The sequence below is a fragment of the Indicator indicator genome, chromosome 32, assembly GCF_027791375.1.
Source record: "Indicator indicator isolate 239-I01 chromosome 32, UM_Iind_1.1, whole genome shotgun sequence".
NCBI lineage: Eukaryota > Metazoa > Chordata > Aves > Piciformes > Indicatoridae > Indicator > Indicator indicator.
In genome coordinates, this window is record NC_072041.1 from 190349 (window position 1) to 212331 (window position 21983).

At 48.9% G+C, this 21983-nt stretch overlaps 1 protein-coding gene across 3 annotated transcripts in view; it reads right to left on the bottom strand.

Moving 5' to 3' along the window:
• CAMTA1 (calmodulin binding transcription activator 1) overlaps positions 1-21983 on the bottom strand; it is a 211768-nt gene that overhangs the window by 23518 nt on the left and 166267 nt on the right. For all 3 annotated transcript variants that reach the window (XM_054395140.1, XM_054395138.1, XM_054395139.1), the window contains exons 7-10: positions 21406-21546; positions 17298-19153; positions 15002-15128; positions 14100-14234 (exon numbers count right to left, since the gene is read on the bottom strand). In XM_054395140.1, the coding sequence (XP_054251115.1) occupies positions 14100-14234; positions 15002-15128; positions 17298-19153; positions 21406-21546 (2259 nt within the window). The remainder of the gene's footprint in view (positions 1-14099; positions 14235-15001; positions 15129-17297; positions 19154-21405; positions 21547-21983) is intronic.

The window sequence follows — 21983 nt, forward strand, 5'->3', positions numbered from 1 at the left end:
CGTTCTACATAGTTATGTGTATGCCTCTGGGGGCCAGCACGTGTATTTTATTAGAGCTCAGAGTGGCAGCACACACTAGGCATGGTACCTGAGCCTTCGACCTTGTATAAGCAAAATCAGCCCCTTTTTAAAAGGAAAATGGAGCTTGGACTGATGTTACAGCGCAACTAGCCCAGGGCTGAAGGACCCCAGAGAGTTTTTCTGTGCAGACGGAAACAGCAAGAGGAAATCATTCCAGTGAGATGCAGAGTATCCTGTACAGATTACTATTCCCCGCCCCCCCTTTCCGTTTTTTCCAAGATGAAGCCATTGTGGAACAGAAGTGGAGTTTCCCATGTTTGTGTTTGTTCTTGGGGCTCTTTCTAAGCTCTGTGATCTCTTGAGTGAGGCCTCCACCTCTCCTCAATCTGAGCTAATGACACTGAGCACTTCCTGGCACTCATAGGAGAACTGAAGTTACTAAGTGGTGGCATCTGTCACCACCACTGTCCCCAGACGGGAACACTAAAAGTCGAGAACTTTTCTTCGGAAATAGAACTTGAAATGGCACCTAGCACTCCCACCTATTCCTGTTCAGACACCTGGACAGTGCTCCTGGGAATTATTTAGGGCAGGACTACCTGATTTGAGATGGCAGAAGGCACTTAACAGGACTCTGAAGGACAGATATTACACACTGGTCACAGTAAGCTTCAGCATCTTGCTAAAGGCAATGGTGGTTGTCATAGATGGCTGTAAATCATTGCTCAGTCTACAGCAGGTCAGAAATATTCCACTATGAGTAACATGGGAAGTGGAAACAGTCTGGAGCACCAGCACAGAGTGAAGGGAGCCCTTTCCAAGCCTAGCAGACAGACAGCTCTTGCCCAGCAGCAGGATGCACCCTCAGCATAGAAAGTCCCAGCAGCAACTAAGGGAATTGGGGCAGCAGTGCATGGAAAGCATCCCTGTGCTGCCCATTTTCCAGGGGATCTCACTTGCTGCCTAAGCATCTAGAACAAAGCCACTATTTATGTATCATGTTTCCATAATAAATTCTGTGATATCAAGTACACCAAGGTGCTCCCTTCCAAAATGAGTGGTCACTTGAAGCATGTGCCCAGCCCACCAAAAACCCAAAATTACAAAGAGGCTGAGGGGTGAGCGAGCATGAGAACAAGAAAGGGAAGACAGCAACTAGCTATGGTGCATCCTTAATAAAACAAAACAAGGACACCTATCAGCCAAAGGTAAGGACACCTTCTCCAAGGCTCCTCCTGTACTCCGCAATGAGTGGAAGGGCTCCTCCTCTTCCACACTGAGCTCTGAATGCATGTTGGATTCACAGCATTTGGAGCATGGCCAGCACGGTTCACACCTTTGCCAAGGAGCCCACAGATGCCTTGCCCAGGCTACAGCCACAACAAGGCATGTTGTGGTTTGGAAGCTCTGAGGGCCATTCAGCTCCCTGAACAGCACATTTCCTTCCTTCCTCCCAGCACATCCAGGGAACGTGCTTGCTTTCCAAAGTAAAGTAAAGTAAACCAACACAAACACCATTTCTGCACTCTCCTGCTTCACTCTCGCAGTATCTCTCAGGAGCATTTTAAAAATCAACTTCCAAACTATTTCACCAGGCTGCACTAGTTCTATCCCATTAAGTCACAATCAATAAAGATGGTCCTGTACTTTGAACACATAAGATTTTGCAGGGGCTTAGTAAGCCTTTAATGAACTCCTTAGAAATCAATATTCTCCAAGTCCCATGTCCGCTTCAAAATGTTATCACCTCTGTATTCTCAGCAACAAGACCTGGCAAGCATCATCTATAAGGTCAACAGCATCATGATGAAAAAAACAAAACCAAAACCCTCCAACAACACACACAAACAACCCAAAACTTATGCCACAAAAACTAGCATAAAAACATCTTTCCATTACATAGTCCTGGGTTCAACAGGATCAGAACCAAACTCAGCTGTACACACCAGCACACCTGGGTTATCTTTGACTCATGTCTCTACCCATGTTCGCAGCCTGCACAGAAGGAAGATGGCCACAGCTGTCTAAAACTTAGAGGAACTGTACAGAAAGAAAACCTCTTGCTCACTGTGGGAAGCAAAGGGTTCTCTGTGTTATGTATCAAACGTAACTGAGGTTGGAAACAAGATCCTCCAGCTGGACAATGAGGTTCTTCAAGCAAAGCACTGTACTGCAGCACAAAACAAACCCCTGTGTTCTGGTAAGGAAAACATGACCAAAACCTCACTCAGTTCTGCTGACTCTCTAATGCATTTTCCTGTGGAAATCCTAGCTGCCAAAAAGACACTGCCAGCACAGCCCAAACACTATGAGCAGGGTGAAAATGAAGTGCAAATGAAAAAAAAAAAACTCAGCCTGTTACGCAATTTACCTTTCGCTAATTAAGGGATGGGCTACAAAAGCCACAGGGCTGAACATTACAGGTATCACTCTGAGAAGCTCGAGAGCCTCCAGTCCTTATTACTTCTGATTTGCCAAATCATATTTTTCTCACCTGCTCACTTCGGGGGTCTGTGTACCACCACGGGCTCCACAGGCAACAAAGACACAAGAACAGAGTTTTCAGGTTCTTGTATTCTATACTCTACAAATGATCTCAAAACAAGCCTGTCTCACACTGCACTGAAGACAAGAGCTCAACAGCAGAAAAATCAAATTGTCAACATTAATTTTTTCCTGCTTCATTACACAGAAGTCTTAAGGGCACCAGACCAGCACAAGGAGATACCTTGCACTGTAAGCACTCTAGCTCCTTCCAAAGGCAGCAAACACGCACGTGGGTACAAACACACACACGCATTTACGGTTTTACCCAAGGACCCTGCTTTTGATGATCAAATTGCAAATATGTGAGCCAAAAATTTCAATTTTTTTCATTCCATATAAAACCAAAGAAACATCACCTGATGGGAGCTCTGAAGCTTCTGGACCCAATGGAGCTACATGCATCCACTCACTCATGCTTCACCCCTTTTACCCTGCACCTTCTGTGGCAGTCTGCAAACACCAAGCATCACAGGCTAATTTAGGGACCTCTTCCATCATACACACACAAAGCAATTTTCACTTCTGTTGTCCTCACCCCTTCACACAAACCCAAGCTTAGGAAATGCAGCAAAACTATTCATGGTGCTATTTATTTGCAGTCTGGTCCTCCTGAGAATACCAGTTGTTTCACTGTCATGCCAGGGCTGGACTGGTCCACAGCACCAACAGCCAGAACGGAACTTGGGCATCCCTGCAGGGAGGGACTGGGAACAGACCAGACCCTTGGTCACTAAGAAATTGGCTTGGATGTCTCACTCATTTCCCTAAAACATTAACCATCATTTGAGCGCAGAACAAGCTGCTTTGTAGCTCGTACTCCCAGGGAGCCTGCTACTGGTTACAGCAATGACAGCAAGTTACGGACAAAACGTTTCTAGAGAAGAAAAACTATTCTGGTACAAGTCTTTTAAGGAAGCATGGCTCTTGACACCAGCTAGCATTTTACAGAGCTACCAGTGTGTCTGCTTGCACAGTGACACCCAGGACACCACCTTTCACCTGACACTGCAGAAGCATCTGCATTGTGAAGCCTGCTTAGAGCCTGCAACAGCTCCTGTCTGCCTGTGCCCTGTCTTACAGGGACAGCTAAAGCACAGCATTTGCAAACCTTGACCAAGTGTTTTCCAGGCTAGGAGGCAAGTGGGTTGTTACCAGAAACGTTTGTGAGCTTCTTCACAGCTACTAAAAGGCATTCGACCACTCCCTCACTCCTTGTGCTGGCAGCTGGAGACAAGACACTGGAGACTTTAATAATAAAGTTGGAGACCCCACCCTAAACGACATAGAAAAAACAGGGACCAAACCTGCGGGAAACATCTGTGCTGCAGAGCTAAGTTACAAGAGCAATGCTTCTTCCCACTGCTCTGCATGGCCCTCCCCATCTTCTGACCTCTTCCAAAGGCACTGTATTATTTATTTCTCTTTTTTGAGCTGTGCAAGCAGTGTTTCTGATGGGTGGGCACCACCTCAAAGCACTGCCTCCTGCTCATGCTTTATTATAACATGTAGTAAAGCCACATATTAGCAGATATTGAGTCCAAGATCACGTACTCTGTGTGGTACCTGCAACTCCACTATGGCCCAAGCGTTGAGCAACACACAGCATCAAGTCACAAGAACTTCTTTGCCTCACAAACCAAGTTGATGGAATTAGCATCATGAGCTGCTTTTCCAGCCTCTGCACACTGCTTCACCAGACTCCTCTTCTGACCTTTTGCCAAGCAAGTTTCTGCCAGCAAGAAACTGTAGCACTCACGACATAACAATACAGCCAGAACTACTACAGAGAAGATACAGCTTTGGGCTGACAAAAACCAAACCAGCAGCTCTTAGCCACAAGTAGCATCTGTGCCATGGTCTTTCACACTGTCACCTGGAGGTCTGCTTTATTTTGCCATGCTGCACAAGCTAAATGACAGACAGCGTTTAGGGACTGAAGAATGAGGGTGCATGACCTCCTGCACAGTCCTCTGGGATCCTCCAGGATAAAATTGTTTCCCCACAGACTTCTAACCACTGAACTGAGGGTGCCACACAAAATCTGCACCTGCAGGGTTCCCATGCACTGGGTTTAGATACTCAGGGGCCAGAAGCCGTTCTGAGGGCGCAGGCTGCTCAGCACGCGTGGGTTTGTTAGTGGCAGTGTTACAGCACTCATTGCATGAGCACAGCAGACTGAATTTAACATGCGCAAGAGTGAAACATGCAGGGCAGGAACATTTCTGTGTTTTTGCAGAACAAGTCAGCCACACCTTATTCCCTCATTCAGTGCAAGCTGTGGGTGGGGATGGCAGCAGCCTATGGACACATCACTTCTCTGAGTGCCAGTGCTCTGTTCTTATTTTACAAACCATCTGTACTTGCCTATAAAATCTCGCTTAATTCTTCTACGCAGTAAAAATCCCTAATACCTTCCATGTTGCAGTCTCAATCTGATCTGGTTTAGTATCTATTTCTGAGGCCTCATGGTTGCAGGAACACGTCATTCCCAAAGTGGATGCAGCAACGTCCTCAAGGCATCTTACCAAAACCTCTATTCAGCAGTCAGCTATCACAGGTCATGCTCTCTACTAGCAAATGAAAGCACTTGAAATTTGTACTTAATATTCTAAGACAAGTGCATATTTGTGTTAGTGTCACAGGTCACTTCCAGGCCTTCCAATTAGTGAAAAATGCCATAACTACTGAGGCACAAGACCAGGGAAACCATCTATTTAAACTCTGAGCCTATGCAACTGCTGAAGGTCTGTGCTGCCACAGAAGTAAACACTTACTGGGCATGGGCAGGAACAATTAAGTAATCCAGACCTGTACACGCAGGCACTCTCATTAATTTTAAGCCATTAATCCACCTACCAGGGTAAGGCTTATTACCAGCAACAGTTCTCCTGTAGTTCTTTAGGTATTACTCCCATAATACCTGGAAGTACTCTGCTCCTTGCAATCATCCCCAGCAGCCAGCACTCCCTCAAAAGAAGGTACTTCCCTCTACTTCCCTTTATCATACTATCACCACAGAAAGGAGGTAGCTCAGGCAGACTTTTTCCCCAAGTGGCAGTCTTTGTATCAACACTTGCTGCTTCTTTTATTGCCTCTTTATTTCCACCCTCCCAGGCTTTTTCCCAGAGCTTAGGGAAGATTTTTACACTGCCCAGGAACAGCTACTTCAGCAAAGCAAGGAAAGGTTTGAGAGATGTCACATGGATTTGATGTATTTTAAAGGTAGGACAGACTGCTAAAGCTGTCACTTCTTGTGCTGTTTAGTAATTTGCATAAAAACAGTTGGCTGACCTAAAGTCACTCTGCATCTCAGGTCAGAGGTTGGCTGCGCTTTCCCACAGGTGCCAGCACTATTAAAGGTGTGGGTTTGGTTGCATGCAAAGATCAACAGTTTAGGAGGCTGTGCTGCTGCTCACCTGCATGGTGCTACCCACTGCTCACAGCAACTCCCTCCTCCAAGGATTCTGTGCTAAAGGAGCTATAAAAAGGGCTTAAGGGTTTCACAGGGCACTGCACAGTACCTGTGCCATGGTACTGTAAACACACTAAAAATTGTGACTCGAGTTTTCACTCAAAAATTGCAAACCCAAAAATCAAAATATTCACCCATAAATCACCAGTGATGACGAGAATGATATAAAATGGTCTCTACTGCTGCATGAGATAAATCGAACTGCTGCAAGCGACGAAACTGTGACACACAAGCATAGGTCAGCAAAAAAGATCAGGATCCCCTTCACTGGGAGCTTTCAGAAAGTCAGATCTCAGCCACATTCCCCTGTCTCTAAGCTGAGTGTGGCTCATGGGGGCTCTGAAATCCCCTTCCTAGCCTCGCTTTTTCTGATGAAGTGCCCCGCAAAACAACTTTTGCAATACCTAGCATGGAGCAGGCATGTGCTTTAAGCATCCCTTAACTCACCAGGGAAGGTTTGAGCTACTGACCTCATCCTACACCATACCAACTCAGAACACGAAATTGTGAGCTAGAGTTGTCAGGATGTCACCCGTCCTTCTGCATGCCTGATGCTACAATGGAAGTGCTGTCACAGCTCTTGAGCCTGCACCATACCATCACCCTGGAAGGGCTGGGGACCAACAAGAGCGGGCGAGTAGATGAAAATGCGACTGCATTCCACAGCTAGAGGCACAGAGAGAAGACGGGGGAGGAACAGCGAGCTTGAAAAGGTGTGCTTTCATGTTGTAAGCACAGCAGTGACCAACAACACAGAAGCATACAGATCTAATCCCACACAAACACTGCACAACACACCATCCTGTGATACTGGAAGCAACACTGTCACCTCTGCACATCCACCTGCAAAAGGCGGAGGACTTAGACCCCTCTGCAGGACCTCTACCTGCTTCCAGGTAAACAAACCGACAACATCTGGCACCAGAGGACTGACCTGGGAGTCTGCCACGGCATCAGCGGAGGCTCCAGCCAGCATCTGGTGCAGACCCTGCAGCAAGGGTGGACAGAGCAGACTCCCGCACAGTCCTGACTGTCGTCTGTCGCATTCTCGCAGCCAGCTGGAGCTGCTCCACCTCACCGCAGCGCCGGCGGGGCTCGGCTGCGCCGTCTTCGCTCTTCTGCGCCCGCGCTGCACGGGCTAGCGCCCGCAGGCATCCTCCAGTAGCGGGAGGGTCCGGCTGTCCGCAGCAGGAGAAGATGCGGAGAGGCCTTCAGCGGCTGGGGGCATGACGGGCAGACAGCCGCCCGAGGGCTGCAGCCGAGCTGGAGCTCAGCGCCTGGCTGCGGGGCCGCGCACGGCCCAATATCGAGCAAGGCTCTTCCCGCGTCGAGGTGGCCGCAGCTCTCCCGCCACAAGCGAACGGCTGCCGCGGCTGGCCCACAGCATGCGAACACCGCTCAGCGCGCCGGGCGACTCCGCTGCTGCCGCCTGCCTTACCGACACACTGTGCGCCGGAGCCGTGCGCCGGGCCAACGACAAGAGGAGCGGGAACGGACGGCTGGCAAAGGTGGCGGTGACCCCGGCGGCGGGTCAGACGAGGGGCTGGGAGCGGCTGCCCCAGCTATCCTGGGCAGACCTAAGGGTCCATCGCCGCGACCGACACCCTCTCGCATCCGCAGGCGCCGGAGGCTCCCGGGCAGTGGTACCGCGCCAGGCTCGAAGCACCGGGCGGGGATGGAGAGCAACCCCGAGATCCTGCCGCCGCCCTCAGCCCACGCCGGGGCCCCGCGGCGCCGCCATAGTGGGATACCGGCCCTGTGATCGACCTCGCCGCCCCGCGCTCAGCGGCGGTCGAGCGCGGGCAACGGGACGCGGCTACAACCACCGCCGCCTTCCATTGTCTGCGGCGACGCGGAGGAGGGCCGGAGGGGGGGGGCAGCCCCGCCCCGGCCGCTCTCCGCCCCGGGACTGACGTCACCGGCGCCCATTGGCGGCCGTCGTGTTTACAGCGCCGCGCGCTCGGGCAGCTTCGGGCTTCCATCCGCCTGTCTGTCCCTTCGTCCGTCTGCGGGGCGGCCGGCCCCGGGCAGGCTCCGCTCTTCGGCCCAGGAGCGTGCGCGGCCGGCGCCCTGCCCTGCCTAGCGTCCGCCCCGGCTACCGCTGGCTCTGCCTCACCCCCCGCGAAACTGCTGTTCCCTGGCGTGCTCCGGTGCGCAGCGAGGGGGAGTCGGGCCAGGCGGTACCTGCGTCACCTCCAGGCAGCCGCGCGCTACCGTGTGGCTCTCCCCTCGGGGCGCACGGGATCGCGGTACTTTCTCTGATTGCCCCACCGGGGCCGGGCTGCGAAGCACTCAAATCCTACAGAATCCTCTGTGCTCTGACGTCATCCGAAAGGGAGCTGTAGGTTCCAGCAAAGGCTTACCCCTTCCACGAGAATAAGCACAGAGCTCCACGGGGGATGGGGTGAGGGCAAGCTCGCTTAGAGGACAACACTCCGAGCGGGAACGGGAAGAATTCTCATCTCAGTGCAATCACTTCATAGCCAAAACAGAAGAGACAGCCCGGGAAATGTAATCAAACCCATGGCAGCCGGGCTTCTTGAAGGATCTGCAACTTAATGATGGTGTGTGAAAGGAAAAACCCAAACCTCGGCAGGGATATAAACAAAACAGAGTCTGCACGCTGACTAGGAGTCAGGAGAGGAAGAACGAGGTACCTATAGTCTGCATCAAGGCTCACACATCCCAGTGAGCTGCTCCTCAGCCCCACAACACAGCACAGAACTTTCATCCCTCATCTTGAAGAGAACCCAAATACAATCATTCATGGTAAAATCCAAGATGTAAAGTTAAACACACAGTCTGCCCAGACAGAGAGAGGAGTCATAACAGTGCTATCAGCCATGGACATGGTTCTCTCCCAAAAGCCTCTTATGGCTGTGAAACAACACTTCTAAGAACCTCACCAATGCTGTCTCTCCTGCCAGACTGTAATGTCTGTATCTCATCACATCTGCATGCTAGGAAGGGCATCCAGTCCTGGTAAACAGACATCCTCCACAGATTTTGGTGATGAGCATCTACCACCATGTCTCTGTCCATCCGTGAAATGCCACAGGCAGCATGCACATGCTGTACTGGCACAGATAGCTTAAATGCATGTGATCCCATCTGCCTCTGTACTGCAACAAGAGTTTGGGTGCCACAGGGATGGCCATGTCATGCTAACACAACTGAGCCACCAACCTTTCCAGTCCTTTTGATGTTTTCCATCTGGGAAAGACAGCCAAACATTAAACTGAGAATCCAACAGTAGACAAAAGGCTGCCTATTACGCTGCCTTGCATCAGCATTGTTGGCATTCACTACAGGTCACACCCTTGTCCATCCCGTGCACACTTCACTCATCAGTTCACACCAGCCTCCCTGGAATACCTCCCTGCTCATACCAGCCTTCCTTGAACTTCTGTTCGTGTCTCATGTCAAGGAACATCATCTCCACAGACACTTTTTGAGAGCAGCAAAGACTTCAGTGGAAGGCAAGCATAGATACTTTCCATTGGAGAGCCATACTGAAAAGCCTTTCTAGTTACACATCTTTCAATGGAAAATCTCTGTCCTTCAGTTCAGAAGGGGTCCCATTTGCCCTTTTCTTCTTTTTTTTTTTTTCTTCTTAAGAGAACCTCTCTACAGACAGTGAATGAATGGCTACAAAAACACACGATAACTTCTGAAAACAGTTTTATAAAGAAACAAGAAAAGGCTGCCTGGCTTATCAGAGATCAGGATCAAATGGGAATACTTCCTTTAGGAGAAGAACAAGAAAGGCTTTTTCTGAAAAGAAAGAGCACCACTACTTTAATTAACTAGGAAAAAAAAGTATGCAAGAACATCAGCAGCTGCTGTCCACTGTCCATTTGTAAGAGATCCAACTCATCTGTGGGGCAAATAAGAACAACTCAGACTAAACCAAGTGTGGCTGTGTACAGTTCAGAAAAGGGTGCACCACTTCATAGCACAGGAGGAAGCCATCAGAGGGTGGTCACCCCAAGTACCATCCCTTTAAACTCCTCTGCACATTCCTTCACTTGGCTTGATACAATCATGGAAACGGGATATGGAGGGATATGGCCTCACAACACTTGGCAGTTGTTTGCAGCACTGTTCGCTGATCCAAATAGCCAGTGCCTGCTCTGTGCTCAGAAAGCTGGGATTTTATCCTTTCCCCAGCCTCACCACTTCCAAGAATAGCAATTACTATAGACTGGGAAATTACTGAACAAAACATTTTTCTCTGGGAAGCACAATTCTTCTTTCACTCCAAACGCTCCTGGCCACCATGCCTCTCCCAGACCCCAAGACCCACAGGTGAAATGTTCCCTGAGCAATCATGAGAATGATCTGCCTCTAAAAAAAATCTTAACCCAAAAGTGCTGGTGGGAAGGAAGCATGAGACAGTGCACCACTGCTGCTCTCTGCTCCTACTGCAGGGCTGCACAGGCACACGTGTGTCTCATGGCATCCCTTGGTGGGAGAGATACAGCGAAGCCCCCCGGTGAGCTGTGCATCTGGCCCGCACCAACAGCTCCACACACTAAGTGTTTGTGCTCCTGCTTTTCCTGATGGTCACCCTGGGACTCAGCCTTTGCACCTTTGGTTTCAGATGCTTCTTTGCTAACCCATCTTTGCTACAATCCGGAAACTCCTGCACAGAGGTGTGATTCCAAGTGCCCTATCTCAGCGTTAACGGGGAGCCACCCACACCTGGGAGCAGAGATTTTCTGAACATCTGTTTTATTTACTGCCTCTGTTTACACCACATCCTTTCATGACTGGGCTACTGCCCTTTTATCTCTGGAGCTGTACTACAACCTGTGTAGCACAGCCTGCTACTGCAAAGGCACACAAGAACTGCACGAGTTCTGTAAATGGACAGTAAATTCTCAAGAGAAACCTGCAGAGAAACTGATTCCATGATGTTGTAAGGTAGGCAGGGCCAGGCAGATGAACTCTTGCCTTCTTAAGAAACAGGCTAAAGGTTTTCAGCTATCTGCAGAACTGAAGAAAGAAAGCAGATTAGATTTTGCCCTAATGTAACTGAAAATATGCAGTCCACATATGAGACATCTGTCTTTATTTTAAGATTTGTGGAATACAATTGTGTCTCTAAACTTATGAAAGACAGAAATTGTTTATCTTCTTACCACACTGCTCCTGGGGTCTGGCTGACTGGTAACCCTGCCCCTCTTGCAGTGGTCACACTAGGTGGAATCAACTAACTGTGTTTTAACAGTGTAGTGCAAAGGAACTCAAAGTGTTCCACTGAGTTAATTAGAAATAATTTTAAAATTCCAGTCAATATTTTGGGACTACAAATATTCCTTGAAAACCTTCCCTCAAAACCCTGTAACAGGCAGCAGAGCAATGATTTGAAGCAGGGCAATTAAACAGAGAAGACAGGGATTTGTGTATTTATTCTACTGATAGAATCAACTCAAGTGAGCTCATATCTTAGCTAGCTAAGCTACACATTTGTTCTCCAAGAATAAATGGGAAGATGCTGCTGGTCCTTTAAGCAAGAGTGTAGTTTATTCCTTTTGGAGCACTGTGCATTGAAGACATGCTTCTGATAAGTCATGGTTAGTATAATTATTCAGTCTTTTTCCCTGAAGGGCCTCTGCAATGCAGCGGTCCTTTTACTTTTTTTTTCCCTCTCTGTTAGCAATGCCCTAGTTTGTTCACTGCTGCAGTCCCCCTCCTTTCCACCATCACATCATAACAATCTCTAATTGAGAGCTTGCCCACTAACCAGGAGCTCTGAGATAGACTGCAGGAACACCAGAGACAGCACTCAGACACCTTCTGCAGCTCCCCCAAATTCATCAGTTTCAGCTGCACTTCACATGCAACCTGCAGCCTCAGTAGCAGATGAAGAGCATCTGCAGACTCCTCCAATACTCACAAGTCAAGCAAGTTCGATTATGATGCTGAACATGACTGTGTGCTCTTCTTCTTTACCAGCTGCTTCCATTTCTGCTGTGGGTTTACCTCCACAGCCAAGTCACAAACCCTCTTCACTCGTGCAGAAGCACGATGTTCTGTCTCCTTTCTGTTCCCGTTGACAAACACTGGAAGCAGTGCCATCCCCATGACCTTGAAATGTCCTTTTTGTATGTGGCATGAGAAACACAGCAGCTACAGTGGAGACAAGCTAAACGTTTCTGTTCTGTGACGTTAACAGGGAGGGGGTAGGCAGGGGAGGCTGCACCAGTCCCACTAATATGAATGAGTAACCCTGAACAGCTGAAGGTGTAGGTGTTGTGCCCCTGAAATCATGTTTGATGCCCCTCTGAAGGAAGTTCTGTTTTCGTATTTCCCCCTCATTGTCTCCAAAAGCATCAGATTATGGTCTGCACATGTATACACACTGCTCTGCCAGAACCCAGCCAGAAATGGCTCCTCCCCACCCTCCCCTGGCTCATGTTTACAGGCCAACTGCAGATGCTTGAATCAGCAGTGTCAGGGTGCTCAGATCAGACTCACGTGGCCAGTCCTGAGGCTCAGGCTGCTAGTGGGATGGAGAAGGCCTCTAATGAATGCTTTAATGAAGGCAGTTTTTTCTGTCAGGACTTCCCAGACAGAACAAGGGAGCCCACCAGAAACCTTTCAAACATCACCTTCCTACACTGACATGTAGCTGGCCTGAATTAATGCTGAAAGTGTTCAGCGTTTCTCCAGTTAAACAGTACTTGCCATGTCCATCTAAAATAAAAAAATAACAACACAGGAACATATGCTTCAAACTCCAGGGACAGCAGTATTTTAAAGGCACAAACTGGTAACAAAAGTAACATCCATGGTAGATTTCCCAAGCATGTGTCCTATTACAATTACCATGTTTGCAACTGATGGGCAAAATAGGGTGAGGTTAATTGACTGAGGAACAAACCGCTCCAGCATATTAGCCTGCTATTTCTCTTGCTTTCAGCATGGCCTTGTGCAAACCACCACTCCTATGACTTTTGCATACCGCTTTGTAACACTGAGATGAGTTTCTCAGCTATAAAATCTCTGAAGACCAAGGATCTGACCTTACCATATCTGTCTCCTGTATCTAGCAGAGAAAATAGACACTTAGCAAATGGGTCACCAAGCAGAAGTGTTTGGGCTTTGCTAAGACAGCACAAAATGCAGCGCCTGCAGCTGACTCTCCGATGAAGAAAGATGGAGGCAGTCCCTTCCCAGCCTGACATAAAGCAGCTCTCTCCCTGCATCTCTGCTCTGAGATGAAAGTTTCCTCTTTCTAGCAATCACACTCAGGAGATGAAATGGATGTTTCAGGCTCCTAAGTTCCTCTGCTGTCCTCATCTTGCTCCTTCTAAAAATGCAATTTGGTGGCATAGGATTACCAGGTAAAGCCAGACCTAAGACCTGCATGCACAGAGGGGATGTACAGATTCAGAGCCTGATCCCATCCCTCGGTGCAAATGTATGTACCAGAGATCTGTTCTGATCAGTCATGGGTTCTCCTGCCAACTGCCTGGCTAAGAGATAACACTATTAGGGTGTCCATCTCATCCTTTGAGGCACAAGGACGCTCTTATAAGTCTAAAAAGGCTGCCTGAAGCTGTAATATGCCAGTGTGCCTGGCTTGCCATTAGCACAGACTGCTCTGGCACTAAGACTCTCGAGTGTTTGACAGAATCTGTATCTGCCCCATTTGGTGACTCCTAGAGAAGGAGGTGGGGTGCAGACATCATAGCAGTGGCTGACTAAAGTCCTCTCATTCCTTAAATTATCTCACCATCTTCCCACTTTCTGCCTATGTAAATACATATTTTTCTAGACCAGCTCCTCTCCTGATAGGGACTGGGTGGTCCTTGTTTTGGGGAAATGGTCAGCCTTCTCTTCAGACAAAGAAAACACCTCTTTGTCTCCTTCCCATCAAGAGCAGCCATATTTTTTTTCACATCAAAAGAGCTAATAAGAAACTTCAGCAAGAGGTTTTGATTAACTGTTTAACTGATGTTCTCCATGGCACAAACTTGCCCCTCTACAGCCTTCCCCCACATCAGGAGCTGCTGGTAAGCTTTGTTAAAGAATATTGCATGCTTCTTACCATCCAAGGACAGCCAGTCATGCTGGGAAGAAGGCAGGGTTGGCAGAGCTCTGGCTTTATATTCAAACACCACAGAATTGGAGATGATCTGATTGTTGAAGGCAACTTGCAAAGTCACGAGCCCAGTGTCATGAGCTAGAAGGAAAGTGTATGTGGTAAGACAAGAGACCTCCTGGCAGTGACACAGGGCTGTTGCCATTCTGCTCATCTCTCCATGTGCTAAGTGGGAGGCCCAGAGCAGATGCAGTGAGCGGAGAGGGGGCGTTTGACAACATTTTTGTGACTGGACAGCTGAAGAGTACAAAATGCCAACCTGTATTTTCAAACATGTAGACTGGAAGCTTAAGAGTTCTGTTAGGAGGCAGAATCATGTGTTCCTAAAGGTTTACCAGCCTCACTGCTTCCAGGGGGAAGCTGGGACCCCAGCAACGAATCTGAGTTGTTCTGCATGCAATTAAAGTCATATACTGAGGGCCAGCACTACTGAAAATCTCCATAGGGAGTCTGGAGGTATTCTCATCCTGTAAATACCAAGAGGAAAATGCAGAATATTGGCAAATCAAGAGCCAGCAGAGCAGTGAGTACATCCCTAAGTAACAACTACTCTTTAATCTGCTATGGCAAAACTAAAGAACTGCTTAGAATTATTTTGCTATTTCAAATAGTTATTTTAAAGCTAATTCAGAACTTCTAAATTGTATTTATTGTGATCTGTTGTGATGTATCAAGATCCTAAACTGTTGTTCTCACATTAAATAGGTCAAAGAAAAAGGAACAGCTTCTCAGTGTTTATGCACCACCTTCACAATGGGTCCATGAGTTTACTCAGGACACATACACAACACTGCCAGGCTAAGAACTTGCTCTGAAACCACCAGCTGTAGGATAGAGGTATTCCTTACCTGGACAGTAGCAGCGCAGTACCCCTGGCTGAATTAAAGATGCAGGCACTGAGATCTGATCAAAAAGACAGCTGTAATTATTGCTGGCTTCCTGCCATGGACCAGTAATTAGGACTTTTACTCCTCCCTGTGAGGAAAGGAAAAAAGAAAAAGCAAAAGCATTACAGAAGAAGCTATCCCCAGAAAGGACCATGCACTGCATGGCTGAATGGCAAATAGCATGATGAAGGATAACAGAAACACTAAGCTAGCACAGATCCTTGGCACCAGGACCAACACTGATGCCTCAGTCTCCCACCACTGCAGAAGAAACGCAGAGGATTTCATAGCAGAGCATCTTTGTTCTCTTTGTTTGCCTGTTCCCCACTCACACACTCAAGTCTCGTGCTCTGCCAGCGTCACCTCTGCCCTCTTTGTGGTCACTTGTGCCAGCTATGAGACCAGCAAAGCTGCCAGCCTGACATCTCCTGCTCCAGGCAGCTCCTGGTAACGTTCTGAGTGCACCTTCCCTTCCTCATGCTCACCATTGCCAGCCTGGGCTCCAGGCTTTCCTACTTGCCACTGAAAAGTGCCACAGGTCAATCGCGGCAGGCGTGCCCACGTTTCCCAGTGCTGCCCCGACCCTGCTGCTGCGGATGGAAGCTTGTGTGTGGGACATACAGAGTGACACATGCCCTCCAAAGCCACAGCTGCAAGTGTGAGAGGAGCTGGACCACGAACGCGCCAGGCTGTGATGCCGGAAGATCTCAGCTAAAGCTGCCATCTCACGGCTTGGGCTCCGTTGGGTACCGGGAACGAAGCGCGACAGCTGCGAGGTGGCCCGGAATGAGGCCCTGTCTGCAGGGAGGTCCTGTGGCCACAGCTCTCACACCTGGGCCGAACCGGTCCTGGACCCTTCCCTTGCCACGACTGCTGTGAAGTGACCCCGGGGACCCCTCCACCCGGCGCAGAAACGCAGCCGCTGCGCCCCGGCTCAGGCCCGCAGGAGTCGGGCCGGGGCCCGCCGCCTTCCCCCGGACAGCAGAGGCCCCGTCCGGCCCCCTCGCTTCCCCGCGGCCGTGCTGCCCTCGGGCGGCCACCAGCGGGAGCTCGGCCCCGGGCGACGGACGCTGTGCAGCCGGCGGGGACTGCCGTATCCGGGTGAGGGCTGCACCGCCCTGGGACGCCAAAGCCACCCAAGCCCGGTCGGCAGCGCTGGTCCCTGGAACCCGGCCGCCTGCCGCTGACTTCGTCTAGGGAGCAGAGGGCTCCTCGGGGACCTATCTGCTTCTCCCTGGGCACAGAGAGATGGAAGGATGGGGGCGGGGATTGCTCAGCTGCTCGTGAATAAAAACCTGGTGCTCTGGGTACAAACCCACATGAGCAGAAATCAACCCTGGATTTGTGCTGGCTCTGAAAAGCCTTTTAGTGTGCTTGCACAGATGGATTAGGCCTTGTGGTCTGTGTGGAACAGGACTCAAAACAGCTCTGCCAGCAGTTGAACCATTCATTGGTGTAGCAAGGGACAACAACAACCAGAAAAAAAATAAAGTGGTTTCCATGGTAGCAGCAAAAAAAGACGACTTGCACGAGGATGAGCACCATGAACTCATCCCCTGCTCATCACCATTCTCCTGGAGCTGCCACAGGACCATTCACCTTAAGCCACTTCATCTGCATATTTCTGTTGCCTTGCTCCCTAGCACACTTGCCATCCAGGGCTGTCAGGTGCACACTGACTGGGGCTGGCATCACAAGACTGATTATCAGACAGCACCAGTCACTGGGAGCAGAGCCTGAGAAGTTACTCCTCCATGAGGTAACAGATACAACAGAGCCCCAGGGCTGGGCCAACAGAAACACAGAGGACCCATCAACCTTCCTCAAACTGGCCTCTTTCCTCCAGCATCGCTGCACACCAGAACAGCCTGTGTGCTGCTGACATTTTGAACTTGTGGGATGGAGGCAGGGGTGGAGCTCATAAAGGCAATACTTTTTTTTACTGTTGGAGCCAGATTTAAGGATCAGCCACAGTCTGCAAATTCTGTTGCCCTGACATGGCTCAGTAGCACCCTGGGAAATACTTTGCTTTTTCTGTGAAACAAAACATTTCTGGATGCCTCCTAGGTGAAGAAGGGGCCTGGCAGGGTCAGAAGGTGCTTAACTGGAAGCGCACTCAGACATGCACATTTCTAAGGGAAATATTTTAAAGCTTTGTCAAAGCTCTAACAAAATCCTTGGGAGCCCTTGGGAGCCCTAACAAAGCAATGGAAGAGGAGGCAGTAAAGGTTGGTGAGTAAAAAAGCCCTGGACTTACCTCCGGGTAAGACCACTCTGGTGAATAATCTGTCACCATGAACAAGCGCCCACTCTGCTGCAGCAGCCCCAAAGTGCCCTGTGCCGCAGCTGCTGAGACCACCTCAGCCACGTGCATGTAGGCCATGGTGCTGGCCCCGCTCTCAGTGCTGCTGAGCTGCATGTTGGCCTGCTGAGGACTGCAGCAAGGAATGCACATTTCAGCCTGGTTGTAGGTTGCTCTGTTACTGTCTTCAGGCTGAGACAGTCCGGCACTGTCACCTGACACCAGCTGGTGTCCATAGAGAGCATTGCTCCCACCTTCTACTGATATGAAATCGTTAATTAGATCAGAAAACTGGTTGCTGAAGGAGATGTCAAAATGGTCCAAGTTAAGTTCCATGTTTGAGGAGTTATTTAAGCTGGGATGGGCCACAGGATAGAGTCCTTGTACCATGTTTCCTTGGAGAATAGGGAGATTGTTTCCATTTCTGATACCCCCATTGGCCTCTGGCTGCAAGTAGTGTTCTGTGCTGCAGGCTTGAAGGTCTCCTGATTTAAGTAGATTTTCATTCCCTTCTGCCTGCTGGGAGGTCTCCATGGGAACTTCAGCTTCTGCAGTCATAGCCTGGAAGTTTGCTTGGAACTGCATGAGCTGGAGAGAAGAGGTGGACTCTATTCTGGTTTCCACTGTGCCATTACAGTTGGAAGTGGTTTGGGACGGGGACTCTGTTTTCACACTGGGTATTCCTAAGGTGTTCACAAAGGAGCCACCTGTGTCGTTCAGATTGGTGTGAGTGTTTTGCTCAAGGGGAAGAGGCTTGCTGGCATCCTGCAGAAAGAAGCTGGGGGAAGGGGTCTGATGAACGTGAGGGCTCTGGACAGTCTGATTGAAGCTGGAAGAATAGTCCTTATTGGAGTCAATGGCACTGAAGTCCATCTGCTCCAGGGTGGTACTTGGGCTCAGACCTCCTCCAGATGGAAGCAAACCTGAACCAGTAGTGAGGGTGAGAGTGTTAGATGCAGAACTGGAAGAAAATGCTTCTTTGGACATCTGTTGTTCAAACGATGTGTCCTCGGTTTTAATTTCTTTTGTGAGGGTTGTATTGAAGCTGAAGCTGCGTTCTGTGGTGGGTGACTGCCTTATGTTGGTACTGATGCTGTCACTTTTCATACCTCCTCCACCATAAGTCTGCCCTTGCTTGGGATTGTTAAGGAAACAGTCTGGGTCAAAATTCATGGTGGTTTCTGGAATTTTTCTGTTTCCCTCTAAAGTTGTGGAGAGCACAAGCTCCTCGGAGACAGTGCTGGGTAGCATGGACAAGCTCTCTGAACTGCCAGTTGTTGGAAACGCAAATTTGTGTCCATCTGAGCTCACAGCCAGTACCAGTCCTTGTGCAGCTGCATCTGAGGACAGAAGGTGCTGATTCGGGCCGGAGGTGGGTGACATGGTGTACACAGCTTCACTGGTGACTTCTGACATAAACACAGTGGCACTTTGTGACAAGCTGCCCATAACCGAGGCTACGGCCATGCTGGACACACCGGTGACGGCTGGGCTGTCCGCCATGTCTGGGTCACTGTTCAATCCACTGCTGATGGACACGGGAGAATTCTGGGTCGTATCAGGGACCTCCACCTGGTTGGTGGAAGAAACCTCGGTGCTGTTTTGATGGAGCAGCACCGGCTTTGCCACTTTACCGTTCCTCTTCTCTCGGCTGGAGGCCTTGCCGTGACTGTGCTCGTTCTTGCCTTCAGAGACATCGTTATTTTGTACCTCTGAGTGAGCGCTGTACCCACCTGTCCTTGGCTCGACCTTTGGTGATATGATGCGATGTTTGGCACTGTTACACTTGTGATGCACACTGCTTCCTGCCCCTGTCCAGAAAACAACAACATTTGCTGTTCAGTCAATGCCAAACTAAGATGATGCCAGTTGTGTATCTTGGAGCTGTAGGAAAAGAGAGCTGTGCCTATGCAAATGTGTGAGAGAGAATGAAAGCATCCACATGAGAGAGGAAGAGAGACCTTAGAAATGAAACTCACCTCTTGCCAAAAGTACAGCTTCTAGATCTACATCTAATGCACAGATCCATTGTATGCAATGATAGCAACCTCAAAGCAGGGGTGTGTGCACCCTTTGCCTCACCCCCTGTTGACAGCATGCTATGGGGAACTGGCACCTGAGGCAGGTTTTGGAGTCATCTAAGCATGCCCAGTCTCAGTGCAAAGTCTGCAGAGCAAGGGCTGTTGCTGTCAGCTGGGACACAGGGTTTCACCTGCACCACAGATAAGACCTCAGACCCCTGGACAGAGGCTCAGCTCTGCATGCTGGCTGCTGTCAGCTGGTTTGTGGGCTGGATGCTGACTGGTAACCTGGAGGTTACAGATGCTGTATTATGCTACTCTCCCTGGCATCACCCTGCTTGCTGCACTACAACCCTTATCTTCTTGTCATCATTGTGTCTATTACAGCTGCCAATCAAATCATTAAAGCAGCAGTGCAGAAGCCAGCAGAGAGAAAGCTTTCTCTCCTGTTAGGATGGGGACATGTCCCTCTAGTTCCAAGCCCTTCGTATGCTGACAGACAAACATTTTGTACTTCAAGAGGTCACATGCAGAGTGCACAATTAGTATTGGTGTGGCTGAAGAAAGCTCTTGCAAAGGTCACCAGAAGACAACCCTCCATCGAGTTCAGCCAGCTGGTGCCTTTGCTGGCCTGACAGAAGATGAACATCAGCTGAGTTCTGGGAGCTTGGAAATCAGGTAGGATGAAGTAAACAATTCTGTCTGCAAAGGCATCTGAGCCACAACTCTGGTGCAGGGACTGCTTTTGCTGTTTGAAAAAGAACAGCCCATGAATTTTTTATGTTTCTTTCCTTAATTAATTCATTTTCCCTAGAATGAGGTAAGAACATTAATTATGGTTCTGTATAATGACTAAAGGGGGAAAGAAACCTCCTTCTTGTAGCTAATGGCTACAATTATAAATGTCATTTTCTGGGTAACAAAAAGCATCCCTGCAGCCACTGCAATTTGCTAAATCTTTTATTCCTTGCCCTTGAAGGGGAACTTTTCTATTATGTGCTCAAGATTTGAATCAGGTCACTTAAAGTAGTTCAGGACAGTGCTTCTGAGGCTAAAAGCAATATTAAATCTCTCTATTCTCCTAGGTATAGAGAGGAAGAGGAACAAGGGAGAGGCTTTCATGCTGCTGTCTTTGCGAGTGACAGCGAGGAGCTGGGAACGTGGGTGTCAGCGTGCCAGCCCTCACAAAACAAAGCCACGCTGCTATGTTAAAAAGCATGCAGCAGGCTTAGCACAAGACAAAACATCAAAGGGAAGAATCAAAGGATTCGTGTTCAGATCTGCAAGCTTGGATCAAATGCTGAGCCTTAAGGGTTGAATTTTGATCCAAACTCAGGTATTTCAGAGGTCATCATTCTTATTTAAGTCTTGATTGTATAATGCAACTGCCCAAAAGAAGAAAAAATACAACCCTTTGAAGCACTCACAGCTTTCCTTTATATATTTTGCTAAAGGCTAATTAACGTGTCATATATTTTACTTGACCAAAGTACTAGGAAGGGGTGGCTATAAAGCAGATGAGTTGGGAAAGTGCATCACTCAACTTCCCACCCTCCATATAAAATGCTAATACTAAAGGATGCTCTTTCTTGCTGTTTTAGTCTCACTCGAAACAGACCCATCTTTAACATGTATTTTCATGGTACCTCAATCAAACCTGTCTTACTCTGCTAATACCTTCTAATTAACCATCCCAGCCCATTTTCTTCAGCAAGGTGGACTGCAGAGCATGGGAGTTCAGAGGGTGAGGCTGGAAGAACACTGGATTTCGAGGCCTCAGTAACAAAATGTGAGCAGGTAGAGGGCAAGGTGCCCTGCAGAGCAGGGCCATATGGAGACACTGATCAGAAACTGCACATTTCAAAGTGTTGACCTTTTTTCCAGCAGCTCCAGCTGCATCTCTTTATGCTCAACATCTTCTGTTACCTTTGAAATAGCTGCCTCAGTGTTTCATGATGCAGCACTGGGAGCTCTTCAGCACTGCACAGCCTGCTCCACATGCAGAGCACAGTGCAGCTGGCTCCATGCCCTTCTGTACTCACCCAAGGTACCAGTGCAGAGACAGTTGTGTGTCCGAGGCTGCGGCTTGGTCTGGTGGCTGTCGAGGATCTGCTGCACGAGCTGCTCCACTGAGAACCCTGAACTGCTGTTGCCATTGCTGCATGTCCACTTAATGCCATGAACTGCAAAGAGAGCAGCAGAGCTTCCCATCAGAAACTTCAAAGACACACTAGAAATCATCCAAAAGACTCCCCAAAAGAATAGCATAAACCCATTCCAGCTGCTTTCTGTGACCACTGAAGGAGGCCTATAAGCAGTGATGGTTATTGTTTTGCTGCTTTCTGCTCCCTGACATTCAACAGGCTTCCAAATGCAATTCCTACACTAGGTACATAGAGAGGGGAAAAGCCCTCAGTAGAATATCTTTCTCTAGTGCAGTTTGTTGTAGCGACTGAGGAATTTCAAGGCCTAGCTGATGCATGCCACACTCATTGAAACCTGAAAGCAACAAACCCCTTGTGTTTCACTGAAGAGTACAATTCCAATGAGTGATTTGGAATCTTCTTCTGTCTATATGAAAACTAAATTAGCTAGTAAAATCAGCTGCCAAAAATATGCC